At 39.3% G+C, this 13,100-nt stretch overlaps 1 protein-coding gene across 4 annotated transcripts in view; it reads left to right on the forward strand.

Annotated features, from left to right (window-relative positions):
• Window positions 1–13,100, forward strand: part of LOC136847357 (fap1 adhesin-like) — a 29,464-nt gene extending 16,364 nt beyond the window's left edge. For all 4 annotated transcript variants that reach the window (XM_067118957.1, XM_067118956.1, XM_067118958.1 and 1 more), the window contains 2 exons: window positions 36–5,460; window positions 12,398–13,100. In XM_067118957.1, the coding sequence (XP_066975058.1) occupies window positions 36–2,485 (2,450 nt within the window). In that variant the 3' untranslated portion in view covers window positions 2,486–5,460; window positions 12,398–13,100. The remainder of the gene's footprint in view (window positions 1–35; window positions 5,461–12,397) is intronic.

A 13,100-nucleotide genomic window follows, 5' to 3' on the forward strand; every position in this document is an offset into this window, starting at 1 on the left:
TTTTTTAATGTTTAAATGTGTATCCCTCCTTGTAGTGAAACCACAGTCAAAAGTTGCAGCACCTGAAGAACCGAAAAAGGAGCCTCCCGCAGAACCCGTCCCAGAAGCCGAAGCATCTCCAAGCCCAGAGACTCCACCAGCAGAAACTGCACCAGCCGAGTCTGAGGGTGGTGAGGTAAGAAGTGTGTTACCCCACGCTATTCCTGACGAGAAGTTCCCTGCTTCTGTTGACAGTTTAGCACAGCAAACAAGTGATGTCATGCAGTGGGGATTTAGACTAACAGATAAAGACGGCAGTGCCCCAAGTGTACCGTCTGCCGATGTAGTCCCCCCTGGCAAGTCATCAGTACCTGAAGGTTTTGGTGCAGTTGGGGAGGCTGAGAGCCAAGGTATTGTAGAAGGTGCTACTGAACAAGTCACAGTTCCCAAAGAGCTTAGTCAGCAAACAGAAGAAACTGAAGCCCCTGACACCATCCATGAAATTGTTGAGAAAATTGCAGAAGACATCGCAGAGAAAGTTGGGGAAGACATAGTGGAAGATGTAGCTGTCGCTGTCAAAGAAATAGCCGAGGAAACCTTGGAGAGTGTTGGAGAAGTGGCCCAAGTAGCAGACTTGGTTGAAAACGTTACTGACAGGGTGTCGTCTACGATCGATGTAATACAGGATGTCCTGGAGGCCGCTGATAAAGCTGCAGAGGAGGCTGGAGTGCCCGACACTCTCATAGATGTTGCTGAGGCAGTTGTTGAAGGAGTAGAAATAGTAGTTGACACTGTCAATGTTATAGCTGGTAAAGTTGAAGAGGTAGCAGAATCTGTTGTAAAAGAAATAGAAGATTTGAAAGCTGAGGCTGTTGAGTTAGTGGAGGATGAAGGAAAGCGAGAAGAGTTGGTTGAGAAAATTATTGATTATGTATCAGAGATTACTTCACCTGAGGCTCCAGATGCAGACCAAGTCCAAAAACCAGAGGAGGTGTCTCAAGAGAAAGAATTAGATCTAAAGGAATCAGAACCTGAAGATAAAGTTACTTTGCCTGAGCCGGTAGTAGAAATAGCAGAGCCAGTCCCTAGTGAAACAGACCCAGTTACAGAAGGAACTGCACCTCTAGTTGAGATAACAGAACCAGTTACAGAAGTAACTGAACCTGTAGTTGAGATAACAGAACCAGTTACAGAAGTAACTGAACCTGTAGTTGAGATAACAGAACCAGTTACAGAAGTAACTGAACCTGTAGTTGAGATAACAGAACCAGTTACAGAAGTAACTGAACCTGTGGCTGAGGTAGTAGAACCTGTTACAGAAAAGAAAGAAGAAGCTATCGAAACTGTAGAACCAGACGTAAAACAGGTGAGTGAAAGTGTTGAGCCAGAAAAAGATGTATCTGAAGTTAGTGCTAAATCCGCTCCAGAAGAGGAAGCAGTAAGCTCTGGCAAAGAACAAATTAAACCCAGCATAGAAGATGAAGGTCCAGTAGCAGTAGAAAAACCAAGTCTTCTGGATAATTTATTGAGCCTTTTCACAAAGGATAAAGGCAACAAGATGATTAAAGAAGAAGCTGTAGCCTTACCTGATAAAGAGGAAGTAGGAAAACCTGAGCCTGAAAGCACAGTTGAAAAACTAGCCGAAGACATCGTGGAGAAAGCTGCTGAGCCAGTGGTAGAAGAGGTTGCCAAGGTTGTTGAGGAAGTATCAAAGGAGGTGGAGAAAGAAGCGGAAGTGATTGCCGAGACTGCTGAGGCGGTGGAGAAAACTGGAGAGGAAGCGGCAAAATGCGCAGAAGTGATTGAAGGAGTAGCAGAAGCTGCTGACAAAGCTGCTAAAGATGTGCCTGGTATCCCTGAAATAGTAGAAGAGATAACCGAGAAGATTGATGAGGTTGCAAAAGAATCAGAAGCTGTTATTGATACTGTAGTCGCGGTAGCAGAGAAAGTAGAGGAACTTGCCAAGGAAGTTGTTCAAGAAGCCAAAGCTATTGAATCAGCAGCAGCTGAACTAGTGGAGAGCGAAGAGAAGAGAGAGGAGCTCATTGAAAATGTAATTGAATATGTCAGTGAAAAATTATCTGGGGACTCTCCTGTAGAAGAGGTTCAGAGTTTGGTTCCCGAAACTCCGGTTGAAGCTGACAAAATTGCCGAAGGCATTGAACCCACCCCATTAGTTGAAGAAAAGGTAGAGGCTGCTGTTCCTGTCAAAAAGGAAGGTTTGTTTGATAAGTTAGTGAACCTGTTTAAAGATAAACCTGCAGCAGATAAGGAATCAGTTCAGGTAGTTGAGAAAGTGAAAGAATTGGCTGATGAGACTGATAAAATCTTGAAGCCTTCAGATGATGAGGTGAGAAAAAGCTTATTGAGGAAGAAGTATCAAAATCTGATGAAAAGGTTGAAGTTCAGGAACCTAGTGAGGAAGTTGAGGTGCAGAAACCTACCGAAGTTGAAGCTGTCACTACACCTGAGGCACCAGTTGATGTTACATCTGAGGCACCAGTAGAAACTACACCTGAGGTACTGGTTGACATGACACCTGAGGTGCCAGTGGACACTACACCAGAGATCCCCACATCCATTGAAGCAGTAACACTTCCAGAGGCGCCTGTTCAGGCAGTACCAGAAGAATTGCCTGTGCAAAAAGTGGAAGAATCCGTTGCAGAGGTTGCCTCAGAAACTCAAAGAAAAGAAGGGGGCCTGATTGGCAAACTGATTGATTTCTTTTCAAAGGATGAGAAAGCCCCACTTTCTGAACAGGTTTCAGTTAAAGAGGAGGAAACTTCACAGACAGAGGTGGTCACTGCACCTGTAGATGTAGCAGCAGTTGAGTCAGCACCAGATGTACCTGCAGAAACTCCACCTGAGGTACCTTTGGACATTACACCTGAGATACCTGTTGATACACCAACAGAAGTTCCTGTAGAGACAACAGGAGAGACCCTTCCTGTTCAGGCTGAGCCAGAAGAATTGCCTGTGCAAAAAATGGATGAATCAGTTTTAGAAAGTGTGCCTGAAACTCCACAAAAAGAAGGGGGATTGATTGGCAAATTAATTGATTTATTTTCAGATGATGGGAAAACCTCCCATTCTGAACAAGTTGCAGGGAAAGATGAGGAAACTTCACAGACAGAGTCAGTTACAGCATCTGTAGATGTAGCAGAAGTTGTGTCAGCACCAGAGGTACCTGCAGAAACTCCACCTGAGGTACCTGTAGACATTTCACCTGAGATACCTGTTGACACACCAACAGAAGTTCCTATAGAGACAACAGCAGAGGCCTCTCCTGTTCAGGCTGAGCCAGAAGAATTGCCTGTGCAAAAAACAGATGAATCAGTTGTAGAAAGTGTGCCCGAAACTTCACAAAAAGAAGGGGGATTGATAGGCAAATTAATTGATTTCTTTTCAGATGATGAGAAAACCTCCCATTCTGAACAGGTTGCAGGTAAAGATGAGGAAACTTCACAAACAGAGTTGGTCACAGCACCTGTAGATGTAGCAGAGGTTGGGTCGGCACCAGAGGTATCTGCAGAAACTCCACCTGAGGTACCTGTAGACATTGCACCTGAGGTACCTGTTGATACATCATCAGAATTATCCACTGGAGCAGAAACACTTGCAGAGGTTCCTGCTATAGAGACAAATGCAGAGGCCCCTCCCATTCAGGCTGAACCAGAAGAATTGCCTGTGCAAAAATCTGATGAATCAGTTGTAGAGGCTGCACCTGAAACTCCACAAAAAGAAGGGGGATTGATTGGCAAATTGATTGACTTCTTTTCAGATGATGAGAAAACCTCACAATCTGAACAGGTTTTATGCAAAGAAGAGGAGACTTCACAAACAGAGTTGGTCACTGAACCGTTAGGTGTAGCAGAGGAGAAACCCGCTGACTCTGAGGTGAAAGTTGCAGAACCAGCTGTTGAACCTCAGGTGGATGAGAAAGATCAAGCTGAAGAACAGGATACTAAAGTTGAAGAGCCTTCTGAAACTGGAGTAGAGCCTAAGGAGTCAGTTCCAGAACAAGAACTTCCAATCTCTGCAGAAGTTTCTGTGAAAGAAGTTGAAGAAGTGAAAGAAGGTCTTAATCAGGAACAGAAAGCAGGACTCATAGATAAATTAGTTAATCTGTTTTCAAGTGACAAAGTGTCTGATGCTGCTGTAGAGACAGTGACAGAACAGCAAGTTAAAGAGGAAGAACCTGTTGTTTCTGAAGGAGAGGCTAAAGAACCAGCTAGTGAGGTTACAGTTACGGAAGAACCTGCCTGTCCTGTTATAGCTGAGCAAGAAGAAGCAGTCACTAAAGATCCAGAAGAACCTGTATCTCATGTTGAACCTGTTGAAGTGAAGGAGAATGTAGATGGTGGCTTAGTTGGTAAATTAATTGGTCTTTTCTCTAAAAGTGAGGAAAAACCAGAAGATGCAGCAGTACTTAAACAAACCCCAGAAATTGAAGAAACTATTGAAAAAGCATCTGATGACAAAGTTGCAGATGAAATGGACTTTGTTATAGTTGAGCATAGTGATGTCACAGAAGACAAGAATGTTGATCCATCTGATGCAACAGCAGAAAAAGTTACTGTCGATGAGTCCACGGGTATTACAGAAAACAAAGACGTTACTAGTGATGTTTCAGGAAAGAGTGAAGGATTGATTGATAAACTGCTAACTTTTATGTCTAACACTAAAGAGAAAGAAACTACAGATGTGTCAGAAGTCCAAGAAGTGCCAGATGTTAAGCAAGAGGTAGAACCTGAACCTGAAGTAGCAGAGATCCCAGGTGATGGAAAGGCAGAGGAAGCAGAAATTACCCCAAAAACAGACGCAGCTGAAACGCCCTCTGTTCCAGCTGAAGGAAGCGGAGGTCTGTTTTCATCACTTGGAAGCCTTTTCACCAAAGAGAAAGGTGAGGCAGTTGAAAGTACTTCTGACTCTTCAGATAAACCAGATGAGAAGGTGATTGAAGACAGTACCCCAAGTGAAACAGTCGTAGCTGGTCCGGAAACTGCAACATTAGAGGTGAAAGATAAATCTCTCTTTGATAAGATTGCAGAGCTGATATCTAGTAATGACAAAAACCCAGAAGACACTAAAGATGAAGCTCTTGGAAGCACAACTCAGGAAAGCCAGACTGAACCTTCACAAGAAGAATTACCTCAGCAAGCCCCAGCAGTAGAAGAGGACCAGCAGAAACCTCTCTCAGAATCCTCAGAAACTGAAACAAAGCCTTCACTTTTTGATAGAGTTACAAATTTATTTTCTAAAGATAGTGAAAATGCACCCATTGACAAGGAACCCACTGTGAAAGAAGATAGTACAGAAGGCTCAAGTAGTCCAGACAGTAAGACGGCCACAAGCGAAGACGATGCCGATGTGTTTGTTGTCTTGTCAAAGCCCACCACTCCTGTAGAAACTTCACCGCCAGAGGAGAGCCAGAAGGAGGCTGAGAAGGCAACTGGTTGGCTCCAAGGAAGCTGGTTTAGGGTAAAGTCTGAGACGTTTGTCTGATTGCCTGTTGTAACCAATAGAGCAGTGACAGCTCACTTGTACTTGGCTTTGGGATGCTCAGTCATGATTTGTCTTTGCCATTGCCTCAATGATCAACTTTGTTCTTGGGTCTGAGACTTGACATGATATTTTGCTCCTCGTAAATTTGTATGGGAAGTCAGAAAGATCCCGTTTGCCTAGTTTGGACCTGATATTTCAAAGGCAGATATTAATCTCTTGATAATGATTTTGTGCAACATCCTTCCATTAAATCGTGTGTTCCTTGTATAGTATTGTCACTGGGTGCTGAACTTGTTGCCAGCTCAATCAGTTGTATGATTTGGCACTTGAGTATTTTTGTCGCGTGATTTATGCATTGCCAGTTTTCTTCTTTCGTTAAAAACCTTAAAAGTCCTGACCCATGTATGTGTGTGGAAGTTGAACCACATACGTAATCCTTTCCAAAGTAATCAGAATATGCTAAGTTCAGTGAGTCTAACAAATAACATTGTACCTAAACAGACAGTCACACGTCCTTTCCTATTGGTTCTTACAGTGCTAACATTACTTTTAAGGTGATATTTCTGTTTATTTGTGCACTAACAATGGCCTTGTTGTGGATGTAGAAGCTTCAATGCGCTCCTCATTTTGTCATTGTAGACTTGGATATGGATTATGAATGTTTGTTTGTTTGGTTCTCAGACAGACTAGTATGTAAGTAGTTTTCATTGTTAAAGTTACTGCTAAGCCTTTCGTCATGATACAAGTTTATAGCAATACTGTAGTCAGTGGAAGTAGGCAGGAAATTCAGTGCTTCTTAGAGGGGAGAAATTGCTTTGGTGAAGTAGTTGTTAGTTTCAGTTTGTGCGACATAGTTCACAGATGATTACTATGGACTTAGAAGACATTCTAGTTTGATTATACTTTAATTGATAAATATTTAAAGCAAACACATGAAATGAATGTTTTTGTCAGGGAAATCATTTTAATTTTATTCTAGGCTACCACTGTTGCAAAACAAATTAAATAGGATGACCAGGAATAGTGGAAAAATATTGATTTTACGTTGTAATTTGTGAGATAATCTATTTTAAGACTTTGAATTAATGGTGATTTTAAAAAGTAATGATTTTTGCTATATAGTACTTGCATACATTAAATTTATGTAGTTCTGCTACCATTGAAATCACCAGCTTTGCTAAATACAATTTTGAAAGTTTATTTGTTCAGTTTGTGATGTTATAACTGAAGATTCATCAAGGCTATTTTATGCAGCATACACAGGATAGTTTGATCTTTGTAATTCAGTGTTGTTTAAAAAAATAATTCCTGGCCTGTCAGAAGTAAATACAAGAGAAACAGCTACTTTTCTGTACATGTTCAGAAGACCTTCTTGTCTAGTTTGAAGTTTTAGAACGTTACTTTTCTGTACATGTTCAGAAGATCTCGTATAGATTGAATTTCAGAACCTTTACTTCTCTGTGCAAGTTCAGAACACTTTCTCATTTAGATTGAATTTTAAAGCATCTGCTTCTCTGTACATGTTCAGAAGACCTTCTATTATAGATTGAATTTTAGAAAGTAAAATGACCATTTCTGATTACTAGTCTTCTAACTACAGTTAACAGGAATTGTACAGTAATTGGTTTTTTCATCATTGCCATTAACTCAAATGACAATTTGTCTTCTGCATTATGTGATAGGTTTTGTCCATTGAAAGTTTTGACCTAGAAATTTGCTTAGCTTGCTTTTAGACTTTAAGGCATTCAGTAACAACCAACAGCCAAGAGAGGTTGATGGTATTTAATGGTAAAATGGCTGACAAGATTGTGACTTCCCAAGTGAATTTACTGTGGGAGAAATATATTTTGGGACTTCCCTCCTTACAGTCATATTTGACTTTGGGAGCAAGGCAGTTTTAAGTGACTTAGGAGGGGCATAGGAATGCAAAGAAATCCATGCTTGTGATCTTTGCAGAATATTGAGAAATGCAAAGCCAGATATCTTACAGTGTACCAAAGGAAGTGGTGGCAGCATATGTGTTATTATATATATGAAGAAGTCGTCACCAAGCATACTGCTATATGTCTAGAGTAAGCTGGGACCAGTGACCCTCTGACATAGTGGAAGTGTATCTAAATGGGAACTTGATTGGTAGGTAATTGTTCAGACAGAAAAGTGTTTTGCAGTGGCCGTATTAATGAGAATGATATGTGTGTGGAAAGCATCCCCAAATTCTGCCCTGTGAATGAAAGAAGCAGAGCAAGAACAACAGTTTACGAATAACATAGAATTGAAATGAGCAGAAATGTGGATCTTTTCTTTTTCAGCAATGGTAAAGGTACAATGTGTTAACTTTTGCAGTGTGCAGGATGTCCATTCAAATCCACATTTATTTTTCAACACTAGGCCATTTCCTCCAACATAGTGGCTCTTGAATAAAAGAACCAACAACAATTAATGCCAATTTCATGAAGTAGCTTGTTAATTGTGTATGAACTCTCTAAACCATATTCTACAGCTTCAGCTTTTTCTCTTTTATTTGTATTCAAGATCTACAATTCACTAATAGGAAAGAGAATTGCCTCAAGATTTACAATTCACTAATAGGAAAGAGAATTGCCTCAACAATTCCTTCATATATTCCAACCTTGGCTTCTATAAACATTCCCAAGTTCCCTCGCAATCTTTTGTACACATCGTCTAGAGTTCATAGAAGGAAGAAGCGTGGCACAGGAGTTAAGTCAAATAAAAATTGCATCAGATTAAGTACATATTGTACACCACATACAAGCAATACATAAGAGCTGTCAACTACAGTTCTGTATGTTATATTGCTTTAAAAAGTAACAGAAGTGGTGAACATAAAATAATTAAATGAAAATGAACACATAACAGAATAGTTACATGTCACTGTAGTAACAGTAACATACTGCACAAATGCATTTCATTAATATTTTGTAACTATTCTGGTATGTGTTCATTTTCATTTAAATTCTAGAGGATGTGTACAAAAGATTGCGAGGGAACTTGGGAATGTTTGTAGAAGCCAAGCATGGAGTATATGAAGGAGCTGTTGAGGCAATTGTCTTTCCTGTTAGTAACCTTATCTGGCAAATGACAAAAAGTTCGAAAGAGTCGTAATGCAGAATGTCAATCCTGCTTAGTATTAACACAGGCTAGGGAACACTGACTGTCTGTTGTGAGCTAAGCAGATGGGAAAGCAGTGAGCAGGTGAATGACGGTTAACCGTGGGTCTGGGTGAGGCCAGTTTAGCAGCGTTACTGTTTTCCTCTGTTTACCAGACAAGAATACGAGTACTTGACATTTGCGAACTATGAAATGTAGGGCTAAATATATATAAATGATAGGCTTTTTTGTGAAACATATGAATTAGAAACCTTTTAAAACTCATTGCATCATTGCTAGATTAGACAGGTTGAAAGGAAAAGAGAATTGCAGAGAAAGGCAGTCATGAAAGAAATAATTAAATTTAAGAGCTATTTTTAATCATATAAAACCTAAGACTAGATGAAATTAAGTGCAACTTGTGACTAAAACTGTCAAATTGGAGAGGGTCACTTCTCCAGCAGAAAATCTTGATTAACTTAACATTGAGTGTCCCTGCTTTAGAAGCAAGTCGGGTTGGAAGTTCATGTGTTAGTTCCCACTCCAGCAAAGACGGCTTGTTCCCCTTGCTCCCAGTGAGATGAGTGACGACTCTAGGCAAGAAGTTATCTCATCAAGTGCTAACCATCAAATTGTTATTTTTAAAGTACACAGGTATTCAGCTTTGTTATTGTACCTGTCACCAGTTATTCAAGCACAAGAAAAATGAGAAGGGCTTCCTTTGTCAAACAGTTGTTTCAGTATCAGTATATTTACCTTAATTCCACCTTTTCGTTAGCATGACAATTTGTATATTTTGGATCTGTTGTTTTATTATGATTATTGGATGCATGCTTCATTTGGTTTTAGTTTATGTATGTGTTAAATTATTTTGGCAGACATGTCATGACTTTGTTGTGTCTAGGTTAGTATGGTAGGATGCAATGTACCTGATTACTTACACTTTGCAATGTATATTGCAAATGCCCTGATGTTTTACATGTGTGTTTTTTAGTTTATGCCCGTTGAAATAGTTTTCATATTGTTTGATTCTTTATATTTTGGACATTGGCCTATATCATCCTGGAGTGCAATTACTGTTGTGTTCTCACAAATAACAAATCTGTTATTCTTTACTGCATCATTATGCTTGATCAGAGATTTTAGACTGAAAAGATTAATTGCAAAGTGGTATTGTCAGCCATCTTAGGATGACCTTTCTCACACAAGATTACCATGGTACTGGTGAGTATACGCTGACCGTCTTTCCCTCTCAGGTGCACTGACCTAAAGTCATCTGTAATTGTCATAATTTGTTTGAACCTTCTGACCCCACAATTACCTAACTGGAAATCATCAAGCCTTCCCTTCATAAAGAGACATTTGTCTCATCTCAGCCTCATCACTCATACATGCCCACATTTATGGTCTCTAAAATCCCAAAACTCTACAGTCTTTTGTCTAACAGATAAATGACAGTGTGCTGTCCTCATTTCTTGAGTGTGGCACTGTCATCAGCTTTCTGTAGAATTCCTCAGATTGTTTCCTTTTACAACAAAATTAGACACAGTTTGTCTAATCAGCAACCCTGCTTCACTTCCTCTTTACAGTGTTTTTCTGTCAACAGTAGGAATACATCACGATCTCATCACCCAGTAAGGGGGTAGTGCCATTGGTGCACCTCACATGGTGCACTGTAGGCATTACCTAAAGGTTCTTTGCAGCATCCCTTCAGCCCCTAACTGCAACCCCTTTCTTTCCTTTTTCTGTACCTCTGTTCTTAATTTCATTCTTCCATCTTACTTTACATCCTCTCTTAACAATTGTTTTGTAATGCAACTGCGTGGTTCTCCTCCTTTTACACTTTTAAAACTTTTTTACTCTCAATTTCCCTTTCAGTGCTGAATGACCTCTTAGGTCCCAACTCTTAGCCTTTGGCTTAAGTTCTATATTTCATTAATTCACAAGACCAACTAAAAGAGAATTCTTTGATATTGATTTTTGGTCACCATGGAGCTCTGGTAGACCATGGAAGGTAACTCCTTGAGGACTCAACAGCAACTACCAAAAATAGGTTTTGCTACGTCAAAACCTGTTAATTCACTATCTCAGCTGCTGTTCCAGTGAGGTTATATAAGACTCCTTTTTCCTTTCCTTTGTGGGGATGGGCAAGACTTTGTGTTGCTCATTTTGCAGTCTACCTGTGGCAAAACTTTGGTGTGATTTCCCCTCGTTTGCATTCAGTAACTTCTGTTGCATCCTTTGAGTTAAACCCTATTTTTTTTGCTACTGCTTTTTAGGTTACCAGGGTAAATGCCCAGAGAACTGTTTGTGTTGCCCTTAGCATTGTCATCAATGTCTGTGAGCAAAGGGTTCATGTTTTTCATTTAAAGTTAAATGTAACTTTGAAAGCTGATAGTGATGGCTATCATGTTTAAAGGATAGCTTCATTACTAGAATACTTTTAGGTTCTGTCCCTCCCAACATACACTTTGACTGTGGTTGAACATCTATGTTATATATAGAAAACTCAAAAGTTCTTGGTTTACAGATTTTAACCTATTCAATGAGTTTTTTGTCACCTAACAACAATTGTTAAGTTAGCACAAGATAGCACTAGATATAGGTTAGACAAGGACCTAAGGTTACCCTTCTTGTTAGTGTATGCACCAAAGGAAATGTATGAGAACCATGTATTTTGGTGAAACTCATCCATCAAGACCAGAGGTCAAGAGGCTTTCCAAACAAACTGTTAATACTGGTTCAAGTAAGGCTTAACGTACTCGTCTGGTTGTCAAGTTCATGGAGATATACTCAGGATTTGTTGTGTGGTATAACTTTCCCTACATTGTATATTCACATGACTAATTTCTGGTAAGGCACTTTGGTAACTTTTGTCTTTATATGTCTGTAATAAGAAAAAATATTTTTCTAATATTGAAATGTAAGTTAAATGTATGTGTTGAAAGACAACTTATCATGAAATCTGAGGGGTACTTGTGAAGAGGTTTCAAATGTTTAGTTGTATTTGAATATAAATGTCTTCATTCAGAGCACTGAATATTGCTTTGCATATGCACTTTTCATTAATTTGTGAAGAGTCAGATCAGATCCAGATATCTTAACTGTAATGTTAGGGGTTTGTCAAGTAATACCTTCTTGCTGTTTATGACATTTTTTCTTTTGCAGTTAATCTAAATGTCATCAGTATTTTTCTTGAGCAAGGTCTATTGTTATTGTTACAACTTTCCATGCCGGCGCTGGTAGACTGTTATCATTTTTGTTGACTCAGGTTTGATCAGTTAGGTTTTGGACTTGATCTAGTCTGCCAGGACTGGTGAAAAGGCATTTGTCTAGCAGTGTTTCAAAATTTATATACAATTGATTTTATGCCACTATATAACCTGTATGATGATAGGTATTTCAGCATCTAGCAGTGCTGTTGCTTTACTGTGATCTCTTGCCATCCCAAATTTTTAAAATGTTTTTATATACCCTAAATCCCCCTCTCTCCTCCCCACTTTTCATTCCTGCACCCAGTGATGAAATATTGACATAAACTCCCATTTTCATTCTGCACAAACCGACTTTTTAAATGCAGTGTATGACTTATTTGGATTCATGATATTAGCTACCTGCTATTTTGCTTTTGCTTGACTCTATGCAATATATTTTTGACGCTTTTTACCTAAATATATCCGAGCTGACTCGAGTATATTGATGTATATTCACCATTAGTGGCAGCAGGAGCAGTTCCTCCATGGTGTTCCTGAAGCTTAATGACAACAGGAAAGTACGACTAATGGATTTTTTCTGGTAATTTCAGAGCAGCGCTTCAGTATCGAAAGAAGGGAAGGACGTCATCATCCAGGTGGCCCCAGAAACGCCTGAGAAAGATTATGGGCAATCCAATCCTGACGATGCCGACATGTACACAACAAGAAAATAAATTCTTTGCTCGTGTTTGTTCATGATTGGACAGCAATCTTCCTACGCACGAAATTAGCTCGGCCTATCGTAGTCAGATGATGATGATGATGATAAAATAGGTCGCCAAAGCTATGTATAATAATATATGATGTGTATAGTATTTCTGAGTTGCATTAGAAATGAGATTGAGTTTCATGAGATTGCTAAAAGAAAGAGCATCAGTCATTTCAAGTACTGGTAGTTTTTCATGTTAAGGAAATTTCCACGATAAGGAGAGTAAAAAATGGCTTTTTATCAAGTACAATAACACTACAATTTGATAACTTAAAGTTTTAAATGCCTATGTTAACAGTCTCCTCATAAAAATGTTAAAAGTTATGAATCAAATTCATAGCAAGGATATCAATAATAATCATGGTTTATGATTCTTCATTAAATAATCTCAAGACTTGGTGTAGGAATTGCCTGTTCTTGGAATGGCTTTGTTAATAATTCAGTCAACTCTGTATTTCCGCTTGTCATCGAGAGCACGGCACTGTTATGGTTGTCCTTTGTACAGTATATATTACTTGGTGGAAAATATGACTTATTTGTACAGA

This window comes from Macrobrachium rosenbergii, chromosome 16 (genome assembly GCF_040412425.1).
Source record: "Macrobrachium rosenbergii isolate ZJJX-2024 chromosome 16, ASM4041242v1, whole genome shotgun sequence".
Taxonomy (NCBI): domain Eukaryota; kingdom Metazoa; phylum Arthropoda; class Malacostraca; order Decapoda; family Palaemonidae; genus Macrobrachium; species Macrobrachium rosenbergii.